Source organism: Macrotis lagotis, chromosome 1 (genome assembly GCF_037893015.1).
Source record: "Macrotis lagotis isolate mMagLag1 chromosome 1, bilby.v1.9.chrom.fasta, whole genome shotgun sequence".
NCBI classification, from domain to species: domain Eukaryota; kingdom Metazoa; phylum Chordata; class Mammalia; order Peramelemorphia; family Peramelidae; genus Macrotis; species Macrotis lagotis.
Genome location: NC_133658.1, coordinates 95223093 through 95237990, shown reverse-complemented (window position 1 = coordinate 95237990; position 14898 = coordinate 95223093). Strand labels below are relative to the sequence as shown.

General features: G+C 33.6%; 1 protein-coding gene across 1 annotated transcript in view; it reads right to left on the bottom strand.

Moving 5' to 3' along the window:
• The window catches only part of LOC141513312 (uncharacterized), a 64770-nt gene that overhangs the window by 26768 nt on the left and 23104 nt on the right, over positions 1–14898 (bottom strand). The window contains exon 2 of the mRNA XM_074223049.1: positions 9536–9708. Within this exon, the coding sequence (XP_074079150.1) occupies positions 9536–9708 (173 nt within the window). The remainder of the gene's footprint in view (positions 1–9535; positions 9709–14898) is intronic.

Sequence of the window (14898 nt, the reverse complement as noted above, 5' to 3'; positions counted from 1 at the left end):
GCTTAGCAATGTCTTTTTTAAACTGTGGTGCCCAGAATCTTCCATTTTTGTTATGATAATGGTAGAGTACAGGAGAATTACCTCCTCCATACTCCTGGACATTTTGTCTCTCTTGAGATAGCCTAAGATTACATTGGCTTTTGTGAAAGTCACATCACATTGTAGACTTATAATGAATGTGCAGTGCACTAAAAACCCCCCCAGACCTTTTTCATACAAACTGTTGCCTGACCATGCCTCCCCTATTATGTACTTATGTTGTCAATTCTTTTTGAAACCAAGTCCAAGACTTTTTAGAAATATATATCCATTTAGACCTATTGAATTTCATCTTCTAGCATTAAGCTCAACTCTTAGCTCAGTGATTTCCAAAGGGAGGCATATAAAGGTGGAACATTCAATCAATCAGATGTTCTCCATATCTCCCTTGCCAGGGAGAGCAGGTTGTAAATACAATTCTTTATCTACTTTATCAAGGCCCCTGACCTTGTGAAATGATTTGGAAAGAAAGGGGTGTATGCTAATTTAGCAAGTAAGTTTTCTGGATACTCGGGTCATAGTTATATCCTTCAACCCAAGCTGCCAGCAAAAACATGGCACAGGAGGGAATAGGCTATCCTTGCTCAAGCTCCACTATTCTGGAAGTCCTGATGCCTTTACAACTACTGTTAAAAACTTGCCCTACTTCCTAAAGTAGACCAAAGTCCCAGTCCCAATCTCCTTCCCCAACAATCATTTAAAATATATTTTGGTACTTTAAAAATATTATTAAAATGATTTAGTAGTACAAAAAGATTTTATACCATTCAAAAATAAAATATTATTTTAAAATATTGTCTTCATCTTTAGCTCATACTCTAATTTCTACTTTTGTCTATTTTATAAAAAACTAATATATTATCTTAGTTATACATGTACATCATTTATAAATAAATATACAAATTTTAAGAATATGTCCTCAAATTTTTTTTTTACTGCTTCAAAAAAAAGCTCTAGCCTATCAAGATCTTTTTTGGGAATATAACTTTGACATCTAGCATGCTGCTCATCTCTCCTAGTTTTATGCTGATGAGCATAGCAAGTAAGCTTTGCTCAAGTTACTGATAGTGAACCAGGAGAACCCCTGAGAGTGTTCTAAAGCACAAATCCTTGGGAGCACTCCTTTAGAGATTTACCCTCAAGTTTACATTAAACCATTAATAAGTGCTCTTTGATAGTAGTCAAAGAATCAGTTCCAGACTCATATATACACACATTTAGTTCACATCTAATCATCTTTTCTACATGACAATTACAAGACACTTTGTCAAATATTTTGCTAAAATCTAAAACATGCTTATAGCATTCCCCTTGTCCACATTCAAAAAAGTAAATAATGTTAAAGCTGACGTGATCTGTCTTTGGTGTTTTAATCTCTACCAGTCCAATGCAGGAGTTTGTAAATTATAGCTTGTAAATCATTATATGAATTCTCAAATAAAGGAAATGCTAATAATACTTAGAATTTTTAAAAATGATACTCCTATCATATTTAAATTCCTGTGTGTTTGGACACAATCTTTATGTAGGCTTTATGTTAACTTGACATTTGATCCTGTATAGGGCTGTAATGTACTGTAATGTAATGTAATGAAAATCTTTATGTCACTTAGTCCAGCATATCTTGCTTTTGTGTAATTTAACTTATTTTTCTTCTTAATGTTGCCCTTTTTTTCTTTGCTGTGATTAAGTACTTGTAGTGTCAAATAGAATCAAAAAGTCTATTCTGTTAGTGGATAATTTTCCAAAGAACTGTGTAACTTGAGCTAATATAATTCTCCTTTGCCCAAATTTCTATATCTTTAAAATATGGTTTGTATTTAATACTTATTTCCTAAGAGTTTTTTGATTGTTTGTTTACACTTTTTTTTAAAGAATAACTTTTGGAAACTGACTTGACTTCCCTGAGGAGGAATGGTAGACTTAACACAGAACAAGAGCAAAAGTCTTTTCTGAGAGCATTTTATTTTCACTACCCAAATCTTTATCATGCTTACCAAAAGTGTAAATTTCAATAATGAAAATCAAAAGAACAGTGTATGGGCTTTTAAAAAATCTGTAATGAGCAAATGATACTGCTACATACCAGCTTTTTGTTTAAACATTAACTGTGATTTTGAGAATTAAAAATAAATGATTAAGAATAAAATGCCTTTTACATGAAAAAATAACAATCCAGCATAGAATTCTGCAAGGAAATGAAGTCAAACTCCTTGATCTATATTTATAGGCTCTTGCTTTCTTCTCTTCTAATCTTCATAATACCTCTGGGAAGAATGTGCTACCTACCTCTGTATAACAGTAAAACTCTAGTCCTCCCCTTGTTATTGTCTATCTTCTAATTCATCAAAGATTTGATTAATCCTATATAAAATTATATAGATGAAAAAATAGACATAAACATCATTATTGATGGTCCTTTTTTAGTAATAATTTTTTTCCTCTCTTCTGATGTCCTGAGAACAAATCTCTAAATGCTTTCATAATTGCATCAATCTCACTCAGACCTCCTCTCCTTGAGAGGAGATCCTGCCTCCAAGTCCCATCCAGGAAATTTTCTAGACTAGAGTCTTTGCAGTATAATTTTTACCTCCCCTTTACTTTAAGTTATAAGTATGAGGGCTCTCCTTCCTTGATGGTGAAAAAAGTTTGATATAAAGATCTTTGCATATCTCCATTTTTCTTATTTTGTTTTTGTCCTTCCAACTTTACCATTAAATTTTCATTGGATAACTCTGCTTAACTGATTCTCATGCCTCAAAATCCTCCTAGTAACTCAAGCTCTGGCAAGTTATATTACCATACTAAATGGACTTTTGAGCATAGGAGTACAGTTCACACAACAGACCATGTCTCCTTTCTAAGGAACAACTCAGCTAAGAATAAAAAGCACCTTACTTGTAGACTGGTCAATTGTTAAGACAATAGCAACCCAATTTTATTTTAGTTTATTTTAGTTTTTTTTTTAGTTTTTGCAAGGCAAATGGGGTGAAGTGGCTTGCCCAAGGTCACACAGCTAGGTTAAGTGTCTGAGGCTGGATTTGAACTCAGGTACTCCTGACTCCAGGGCCGGTGCTCTATCCATTACACAACCTAGCTGCCCCTGCAACTCGATTTTTAAAAAATGGCCTTCAATCTTGTCTGTCTTCCTGTTACTTCTGAAGTAAAGATGACAAAGTAGTAGAAAAGGGGGATGAGAATCACCAATGTTTAGGTAATCAGTAAACATTAACTTAAATATTAGTATGGTAAATGTAAGATATTTGTCCAATGACCAACTTCCCATCATTAGAAGAACTGAATCATAGAAATCTCAATATTTTAACCATAAACAAAATGGGAAAACAAAAGAAGCTGAAAAGCTTCTTCTTGGAGAGGCAAATAAAGGAGCTGAGAGAGTTGATTTAACTGTGCATCCAAAGGGAACAAAAAATACCTCATCTCATAGGCCATTTGATCATTTTATATAATGCAGGGCTCATAAGTATTTTCTGAAAAAAGACTATCATAAAAATAATTACAGCTTATGTATCAACATCTGTTACAAGAAATGAAGAGGTAAAAAAATTATATTAAAAAATGAATGAGGGGCGGCTAGGTGGCATAGTGGATAAAGCACTGGCCCTGGAGTCAGGAGTACCTGGGTTCAAATCCAGTCTCAGACACTTAATAATTACCTAGCTGTGTGGTCCTGGGCAAGCCACTTCACCCCATTTGCCTTGCAAAAACCTAATAAAAAAAAAGTATTTACTATGTGTCAAATATTATTCCAAACATTACAGAGACAAACAGAGAAATATTACAGTCGCTACTCTCAAGGAACTCATGTTCTAATGGGAGAAACAAAATAAACAGGAGTTTCAATTGTGAGTCAGTCAGAAAATCCCAATGGTCTTCACAGTGCCATGGTACCACAGATGATGATGTACTTTATTTCCAAGGATAAAAATATTCTAAGTTTCTGATGGTGCCAAGGCCTTGCAGGTAAGAATTTTCTTTTCAAGATCTTCAAGTAGCTGAAGCTTTTAAGGAGGTTGGAGACTATATCCTCTAAAGAGGCAAATGCCACACAAAGACTACTCTGGAGAATAAAAGCTATAAGGGTCAGGCCAGGAGCAGGACTCTTGGATAGAGGGTCCTATGCCACTTCTGCCAAGGTTCAAGAGGAGATAGGTAGGGGAAGGGAAAGCCTGAAAATAGGATACAAACTTCTCCCAATGTCTTTCTTTAGAGAGGGCATTATGGTCTCACTCCACTCTGTATTTACTACTCTGCCTGGGTTCAAGTCCATAGAACATGATGCTCCATCACTGAGTACCCTTTGTTGTCCCTCCTATTTTCACTCCTGCTTTCCTGTTTCCTTTTGGGTTGCCCCCATAGACTGTAGGCTCCTTGAGGGCAGGGGTGATCTTTCTTTTTATTAATTGTATCCCCAGCACAAAGCACAGCTGCAATAGGTGCTTAATAAATGTTTCTTGGATTGAATTTGATGAAAGAACATCAATTCCATTTACAAATAAGTTCATCTCTCCCATAATTACCAAAATTAATTTACTAAGGCATCGTCAATACAAATTTTCTGGTATTTAAGATCTACTGGTTCAAATCTAACTTTCCCCATTTTTTTCAGGAAGTACATAAATTTATTGATTAGGAAAAAATAAGTACTTCAAAAATTTGAGATTATACCCTATGAAATAGGATTTTAAAAAATTTTCTATTTTAGGGGCTTTTTTTTAAAAGATTTTGAGGTCCAAATTCTATCCCTCCCCTCTCTTCTTTTCCTCTATCTCCCTGAAATGGTAAGCAATCAGATATAGGTTATCCTTGTGCAATTATATAAAACATTTCTACATCAGTTGTTTTGTATAAGAAGATACAAATAAAAGAAAAAAAAAGAAAGTGGAAAAAGAATATGTCTCAGTCCACAGTACGCTTCACCATTAGACCTTTGGGATTGTCTTAGATCAATGTATTGCTGAGAATAGCTACGGCATTCATAGTTCTTCATCGAACAATATTGCTATTATTACTTTGTACAACATTCTCCTGGTTCTGGTCACTTTACTATGCATCAGGTTTTCTCTACATTTAATTAGGAAAAATACTATTTAGATAAAAAAGTGACAAGGAGGATAACTTCAGAAAACCTGATGTGTTATTGGCAGAGTTGTGATGAACCAACCATTCAACCATCTGGAGAGTAATTTGGAACTATGTCCAAAGGGCAATCCCCACCAACATCCAACACTTTCCTTTTTCAGTCATATCAGCTACTCTAATAGGTATGAGGTGGTACCTCAGAGTTGTTTCAATTTGCATTTCTCTGATCAATAGTAATTTAGAGCATTTTTTTTAGGTTTTTCAAGGCAATGGGGTTAAGTGGCTTGCCCAAGGCCACACAGCTATGTAATTATTAAATGGCTGAGGTCGGATTTGAACCCAGGTACTCCTGACTCCAAGGCCGTTGCTCTACTCACTGCGCCACCTAGCTGCCCCCAGAGCATTTTTTCATATGATTTTAGATAGCTTTGATTTCAAAACTGACTGTTCATATCCTTTGACCATTTATCAGTTGGAGAATAGCATATAGTTTTATAAGTTTGATTCCATTCTTTATATGTTTTTGAGGAAATGCTGCCTTTTCAGAGATATGTGTTACAAAAAGTGTTTCCCATGTTTCTGCTTTCCTTATAATTTGGCCAAACTTATTTTCTATTCTTTCTTTTCCACACAGTCTGTATTTTAGTCAAGTGAAGCTACAAGTTGCTATCAACATTTTCTGAATCCTTCTCTTTTCTTCAGAATTAGTTTAGTTACCAACTCTTCCATGAAACCATGACTAATCAACTAAGCTAAACATATTCTATTGTCCTCAAATTTTGCCTATGTATATATAGTATTCTTGTCCCACAAGTAAAAGTAAATTCCTTGTAATCAGAGGCTTTTTTATTTTTGTATTATAATAATAATAATAACTACATTTATATAGTACTTTAAAGTCTGTAAAGTTAAGTAAAGCAAATGATTATATATGTGTATATATATATATATATACACATATAAAATCTTCTTCTCATCTTCCCCAGTCTAAAAATCCCTAGACTCCTAAACTGATCCTAATGTGGAATCATTTCTTATCTCCTCACCATCTTGGTTGCTCTGTTGTAGAAATGAAGCAGATTGTCAATGTCTTTCTCAAAACATGGTTCTCAGAGCTAAACACAGTTAGTGCAGCTATGGATTAAAGTTGAATAGAGTATAACAATCCTATAATTTCCTTTATTCTATATACTATGGCTCTATTAATCCAGTTCAAGAACACTACAGTTTTGGGGGAACTACCATGTCACAATGTCAACTCTTATTGAATTGTATACTGTCCAGCCATATGTCACCTGGACTACAATGTGTGCAGATCATTTTTTTTATACCAGAATACTTTGCACTTATTTATGAATTATTTTGAATTTATTTATACATTAATATGTTGTTCCTTCTAGGAACATAATAATAACTATAAATAACTATTCTATGTCGTCTTCCTGTATCACTGTGTCTTCCACCAGGTAGGAAATCAATAAATGAATACTGACTAATTGAACTACCCTAAGTATAAGACTTTATAGCTATTCCTAATACATTCCAGCACATTAGATCTGACCTTGAAGTTCTGGCTTTGTAGAGCTCTCTCTAGATCTGGACTGAGATCCCAAGTATGAATCATCCCTTTAAGCTTCAAGATGCTACTCTGATAAGGTTACCCCGCCCTCTCAGACCTGCCTTCATTCTGACTACTGACAAAAATGAACAAGTTTATGGTGTGTATGTTTTTAATCATAAGCAGTTAGCCTTGTTTAGAGTCAGAATTTCACTGATTATGAAACTGTCTAGAAGTAATAGCACTTAAGCAACAAGCATTTATTAAACATTTACTTTGATAGACTCTGCTAAGAACTGAGGAAAGAAAGATAAAAACATGGTCACTGCCCTTAGGAGTTCACATTCTTAATGGGGCTGACAATAAGCAAACATATACAAAATGAATACAGTACATTGTTGGAAATCTCAGAGGGAAAGAATGAACTATAGTATGCATATAGAGTATAGAGTGTTACAATTTACAAAATATTTTAACAGGCATTGAGTCATTTGATACTTAATAACTCTAGAAGGGTAAAGTTATGAGCAAAGTAGAATACTGAGGTTTGCAAGCTATAGTGAAAAAGAGTGATAGCCTTTGAATCAGAAGGTTTAGGTTTAAATCCTGGCTAAAACACTTGGGAGTTCTATGTTCCCTGGAAAAATCATTTAAACTCTGTGTTTCATTTTTCACATCTATAAAATGGAGATGCTAAACTATGCACTAACCATCCCACACAATTGTGGGAAAAGCCTTTGGCAAACTTTTCCCTGTTGGATAAATGAGAGTCATTACCATATTGCTTCCTTTATATTGGATAAGAAAAGTGAGGCTCACTAAAATTAAGTGACTTAATCACTTCACATAATTACAAATTACCTTCTGATTCTCATTCCTGTTTTCTGGAATTCCACAACACCCAAAAGCAAAGGTTACCTTGGTACAATTTCAAAGTCCAATGTTTTAATCGTACAATAAAGAATTTTATTCATTTAAAAAATATTTATGGGGCGGCTAGGTGTCCTAGTGGATAAAGCACCCGCCTTGGAGTCAGGAGTACCTGGGTTCAAATGCGGTCTCAGACACTTAATAAAGACCTAGCTGTGTGGCCTTGGGCAAGCCACTTAACCCCATTTGCCTTGCAAAAACCTAAAAAATATATATTTATATTCATCCAGTAGCTAATTAGGCAAGCTACTGAAGACCACATTACAAGAATTCTTTTGCTGGAAGGCAGAGAAGTTATTTAACCTATTTCTCAGAATCATTGTACTTAAATTATCTCAAACAGATCAGTAAGGATTATCCCAGTATCCTGAGATGGAGAGTTCATATCCATTAGGGAGGTAGCATGGATGAATGAAATGAGGATTGTACTGGAAGTCAGAAGACCTAAGTTTAAGACTAGGCTCTAAAAATCATTAACTGTGTGATTATGACTCAGACTCTTAACTCTCTGAGCTTCATTTTCTTTATCTATTAAAGAAGGAAAATAATGCTAGTACATATTTTGAGAAAAGGACATTATAATCTTTAAAGAACTATATTATTATTATTATTACTATTATTATTATTTTTTTCCTCCCTGAGTAACATTTTCAAGAGCTTAAAATTCTTCTTGCTACAGTTTATACTTCTTTTCTCTCATTCTTTTCTCAACTGATATAGAAAATAACTGATCAACAGCATCCGTGGTAATAATCTGCCTTATTCTTGAAAAGCATTATTATATTTCTCCTTATCCTTTCCTTTTTTTTAATCTTTGAGACACTATTTTCCAACACCATAATTTTCAAGGCTCAATCCAAGTTGATCACATAAAACTATGAACAGCGATAAATGTTATGGAAGGTTCAAAAGTCTCTATATTTTGGTTTTCTATTTGAGATCTTCAATAACACAAGGAAATCATAAAAATAGATCTCAAATATTCTTCTCTTCTTGCCCAAGCACTACCAAATGCTAAAATTATATTTAGTGCAACAGTCTTATAAAGCATAGCTTTTTCTTTTGAATTAAAATATATCACAAAACACATACTATGAATAGATATCCTTTGTGAAGGTGATTTTTTTCTTCCTTAAAACTCATCATCACCTTATTTTATCCTCATTCAGTTGTATTTTCCACATAAAATGTGATCTTTCCCCTTCACAAAGCTCCTGTAAAACTGCTCCTCCTTCCCTTTCAAAATGTATGCTCTTGTCAGAATACAAAATTAAACACCTCCAGTAGCATTATACAGTACAGCTGTGTCAGAAAATTAAACGAGTAAAATAGAAATCTTGTTACTGAAGTTAACTGTTCCCTTCTCTGTTTTCATAATCATTTTAAAAACCATTACTGTCTCCAATGCTTCATACAATATCAATGTTTTCAGCTGAACTTTCTCTCAATTTGTTAGGCTCTATTCTGAAAATGAAGAAATGTCAAAGGGAAGAAGGAAAATCCTGATTTTCAGGTAAATGGTACTTGGAGAGTAATGGAATTCAGAAAAATCTTGTTTTCTTTTCAGCCTTCTTTACATCAAGGAGATCTTCACTTTGTGTCACAATCAAAAGCTATACAGAAAAGATTAAATGAACCTTTTGGTTTTCAACCCATTCAATTCTCAAATGTCTCTGAGTTACTTTGGATATTTTTTGCTTTGAACTAGTAATATAGCAAGACCCAATGAAATCAGCAGGATTTTCTGAATAACACATCCTACAAAACCTAAGCATTGATTCACATTGCTTGTTAGCTCTAACTATGCATGAACATTACCAGAATAAGGAAATACTGATAAAGTTATTGTTGTGCAAGAGATAAAAATGGTTTGTTAGAAGAAATCTTGACCAGAATGATAATTACCTTAAAGAAATACTATATTCAGGATAAAACACACTTGTATACTGAATCCAAGCACCAGCTTCATCTTCTGTTTCCCCCTTTTTTATTTCTGTTAGTGAAAACAGTTTAAAGGATTCAAATCTTCTTACAGATACTTGTCTTAGGTGATTATCCAAGTGTTTTTGCTTCAGAACCTTTAAGATAAAAATAAACAAGGTATTCAAAGTAAATAAACTCATCCTCTAGTCAAGTGTTCAAACACTAAATCCAATAGCAATACATTATGCAAAAAACCTAAGTCAAGAATCAATCACCAAAGAGGTAAAGCGAAGATGGCAGAGAAAAGTCAAAAATTACCTGACCTCTCCCCATTTTCCCTCAGAAATAATGTGAAATCAAGTCTGTAAATGGATTCTGGAATTACAGAATCTAAAAAGGATGGAGTGAAACAATTTTCCAGCATAAAATAATTTTACCAGGCCCTTGGTCCTCAGTATAAGAAATTTGGGACTATGCCTCCCACCCCATGCCCCCAGGAACAGAGCTCAACTTTAACAATTACAAAACAGACTTTAAAAAAAAGAGTAAGAATCAATCATGATAGCTAAATAATTGAGAGTATTCATAAAATGGCAACAGAATTTACCTCCAGTATCAAAAAAAAAATCTGAATGAAGCTACATAAAAAATAGCAAGTCAAAATGTTATTTACAAAAGTTTACAGTAAATATATATATATATATATGTATGTATATACTTGATCTAGAATGATAGAGATCTGAGAGGCATTTTAAAAAACAAACAAACCAAAAACGAAAGGACTAAAAGGCATGAGATCATTCTCTACCCCACACAGAAGAATGCTGAAGACCATCTCAGATAAGTATAAAGAAAAAGTTACTTATACATCCTTGAAGAAAAACATTCTAGAATTTCCCTTATAAATGAACCACCCTAAAGTTTTGCTAAATAATTTTCACCTGAGAAAAACAGTATTTTGTAAACTATTAGAAAGCATTCATTTCAAAAAAAGAATTAAATAGAGCCCTCACAGAAAAAAAAAACGGAAAACCAAACAAGCACTAAGAGAAAAAGCTAAGTTCTTTGAGATAATAATTGTTTCATTCATTTCTTTTTGTACCTCCAGAGCTTAGGACAGGAACCTGCACATAAGAGGCATTGGATAATGGTTTTTGAACTGAAAAAATTTTTCATAAATAAGGCAATATGGCAAAATTATCCAAAGCAAAATAATTTTTACTATGCAAGAAGACATCTAGAAACTTAATCAACATTAACACCCAATTAAAAAAAGACAAAGATACAGTTACATTTAAAATAAATACATCAGAGACAAACTGCATTTTCACCAATGCTATAGATTATAGTTTATTATAATTTTTGATGTGCAAAATATATTGAAATAAAGTTAATTAATTTCAGTAATTAAATTATCTTCAGATGAGTTCAAAACAAATCTATCTTATACCAAATTCTCCTGTAGAGAAAATCAAGTCATGGGGAAGTTCCAATGTAATAAAAGATGCATATGATATCATTTGAACACAATACAAAACAGGGTGTGCCACTTTGGGAAAGAAAGAGCATGGAAGTAGGGGCAGCTAGGTGGCTCAGAGGATAAAGAACCAGTCCTGAAGTCAGGAGGACCTGAGTTCAAATCCGGTCTTAGACATATAGTAACTGCCTAGCTGTGTGACTTTGGGCAAGTCACTTAACCCCATTGCCTTAAATAAAATTAAAGAAAAAAAAAAAGAAATCAGCCTAAAAAAAAAAGAGAAGCAATTATACTATAAATCCATTGAGGGTGGAGACCCTATGCATATATGCAGGTGCATACATACACACATGAGATGTTCAAAACTTTTTGAGTGAAAGATTTAAGAGTCTTGAGAGTTACATTTTAAGTATTTAAGTGTGAAGTGCTGAGGAGAAATCCCACTTTAACTCATACTCAAGGCACCTTGGTTCTCTTCCTTTTTGGCAGAAAGCAACCAGTTCTTTGCCTAAAAAAAAAAGTTCTTATTCATGCCAAATGAAGAAACAGTCAAAAATAATGGGGGGGTGGGGGGGGGCACGGCACAGGAGGGTCCAAAGGAACAAGGTCTTTCTTTGATCATAGAAGATGTATTTTTCACCTCCACATAACACATCTTCTAAGATCAAAGAAAGACCTTCCATAGGTGAATCAATAAAATGTATTACAATGAAACAAAGCATCATATTTCAAAGTGATACTGTATGAATTCAAATTATGAGTCTAATTTAAGTTGCAAAGGGCTATAAAGTATGCAACATATATTCAAGGTGACATTAAACAACAGAGCAAGCCCAGAGAATGTCAATAGGAGAATTATACCACCAGAGAAAGGGGTGGCACAGTTATACTGCGAGAATAAAGGATAAGTGACAGGCAATCGTGGATCTTCTAACAATACCCACAACTAGAGGAAGGCACCCAATACCTAGGTCAATCCACTGAGGAAAATTTGTTGAAATACAAGACAAAATAGAAGTAAGAGGATGAAAAGTCATGGATGGGTTATGAAGAGAACAGCAAAATCAGTGGCATCCCAGTCCTAAGCTTTCTGAGAGAAAAGGATAGAACTGTTTTAGAAAAACAAAATCTTAAACAAAATATTACATTAATAAGCCTCAATCCAAGACTCAGAGGCTCAGTGTTTAAGTTTTAATGGCCCAGAATTAGTGTAAATAGCAATAGTAAATAGTCAGAAACACAGAGGAGTCCTCCCCCTCCCAGATGGTTATCTTTGTGTTAGCAAATGGAGGCAGCTTTTGTCTTAACTCTTACTTTGCCCTTAGGTGGCCTCAGACAAACTGAGACCTGGGAAAGATTTTATTTTAGAAAGGCCAAGGTCATCCACTACATCCTGGGTCATTGCCAGTTGTCTTGACCTTTGTCTAGACATTGTAATTACTCTGGAAGGGAAAGTTATACTGAAGATTTTATACAGCTCTGCTTCATATATTCAATTCACTCCCAAGTCAAGACATCACCCTTTTGGTGTCACTGGTTCTCTTCAAGCACAAAAGACAAACAAATAACAACTTTAACCCACTCTACTGCTGTCTCACAAAAAAAACAGAAATAAATAAAATGAATTTAAAACTTCATATCCTTAAATGCAAACTTTTCAAATGAGTTTAAAAGCTGTTTTTCACATTGGTTCCTTAAAATTATCAAACATCCATTAAGCCATGTAGATGAGCTATATTTCTAGTCTCTGAAAAAATTTGACAAATTTATCTAAAGGGATTGAAGATAAAAAAAGCTCAGAGAGGCTGTAAGACAATGGTCTCTGTTTTGGAGAAGCCCTCTAACTGAAATTGTTTTCTAAATAAATGAACCCTGGGAACTCATAAGGATGCAAAGATTCAAGAAAGCTAATGGGAAACCATTATTAGTAATGGTTTATTATTATATTAAACCAGCAAGGATAGGAAATGAAAAACAAAGCTATAGCCTAAACAATTCCATTACTCCTTCATGGACAGTGAATAGAAATAAAAAAAGACACTTAATAAATTCTTAGACTTAAGAATAATTTCCATAATATTATATCATTCTCTGAACTACCATCTCAATCCTCATAAAGATTATATTGATTTTTATCAAATAATTTTAACTCAACTCCATGAAAACTATCCTCTTTATTTTTGTTTGTTATTGAAGTTTCAATTACTAACAATTGAGAAGTCTTTAATTAAACTTTGGCTCCATTTAACATTCTCTCAAATAGTATTTGCTTTTAATTATCATTTCTCTCTTTTAAACTCAAAAGTATATTATCCAAGTGATATACACCCACCACATTTATTTCACCCTAATCAACACCAAAAAATTCCCAACTACAAAGCAACAGCATTAGTACAAATAAAATGAAAAATAAATGGAAGTTGTAGATTTCAATTCAACAAATGGAAAAATTTATAACTATATAAACAATTCCAATGAGCCATCTAGCAATGGAGTAGGCTACCTGGCATCACTATCACTGGTAATGTTCAAATATAGTCTATAAAATATAGAATGAATTTTTTCCCCTGTAGTCCCAGAACCCAGCATACTACCAAGGCACAAGGTAGGTGTTTAACAGAGGTCTACTAATTGACTGATATGGCTAATCTCTGATTAAATTAATTATTTCAAATAAATTTCAATATTAGATGAAATGATATATTTCACTGATATCTCAAATTCCATATATCAAAAACAAAACTCATTAATTCTTCCACCAAAATTGCTCCCTTTTTTGAACTTCCCTATTTCTATGGAGGGCACCACAATCCTTCTAGTCTCCCAGATTTATGACTTCAGTATTAATTACCTTGATTCCTCATTACCCTTCACTCCAAACCTTACTATTTCTATTTTTCCTATATCTCTTTGATCCAGTGGCACAGGTCCCCATGTGGTTCTGAGAACAAGACTCATTTCTCAGCTCAAAGTATTTTCTCTAGTTGCCCCAAAGACTAGAATACTCTTCCACCATAGTTTACAGAAGCTACTCCTTAGCTTCTGTAAGTCCCAACTAAAATTCCTTCTTTTATTGGAAGGCTTCTTCAACTCTTCTTAATTCTAATGAATTTCCTCTGTTATTTCCTATTCCTTAAATAGCTTGCTTTGCATATAGTTGTTTGCAAATTGCCTCCTCTAGTGGATAGTAACCTCCTTGAGAGCAAGGACTGTCCTTTTATCTCTGTTTCCTCAGGGCTTAGCACCATGATGGGTACTTAATAAATGTTTACTAATTATTATTGGTTCTACAATCATAATTGCTGTATAAAATTACAGGGAAGATTTCCATTCCCCTAAAAAATAATCATAGTCAAACTCACAATCAAATGAGTTCAGATGACAAAAACAAATTTAACATGAATTTCTTTCATTGATTATGGATATATTTAGATGATTAACAGAGGTAAACTCTATTAACAGTAGCACTAATTATATATTGGTCTATTTGATAATGTTATTAATCTTCCATTCAGATCTTATTCTAACACCTCATTATGATATAGAGGTGACCTTGGATTCTCAAAGACTAAGACAGCATAACAACATAATATAACAGCTAGAAGTACTTTGAGCACAGACCCAGGTCTATACAGTTCTCTACACATCCAAGGATCTGTATATCAACCAAAAGTTAGCCAGCAGATAAAAACATTTGCAGTCTCACTATTCATAAACTATTCTATTAAGTTACAATTTAAGTCTATAAAAGTTGTACCCACATTGATGAAATAATAAATGCTTGCAACAAATATTATTCTATTCCAAGGATCTGTTAGGAAGTACCTCACAAATTATACCTGTTCAACCTGTATAACTCTTGCTTAGT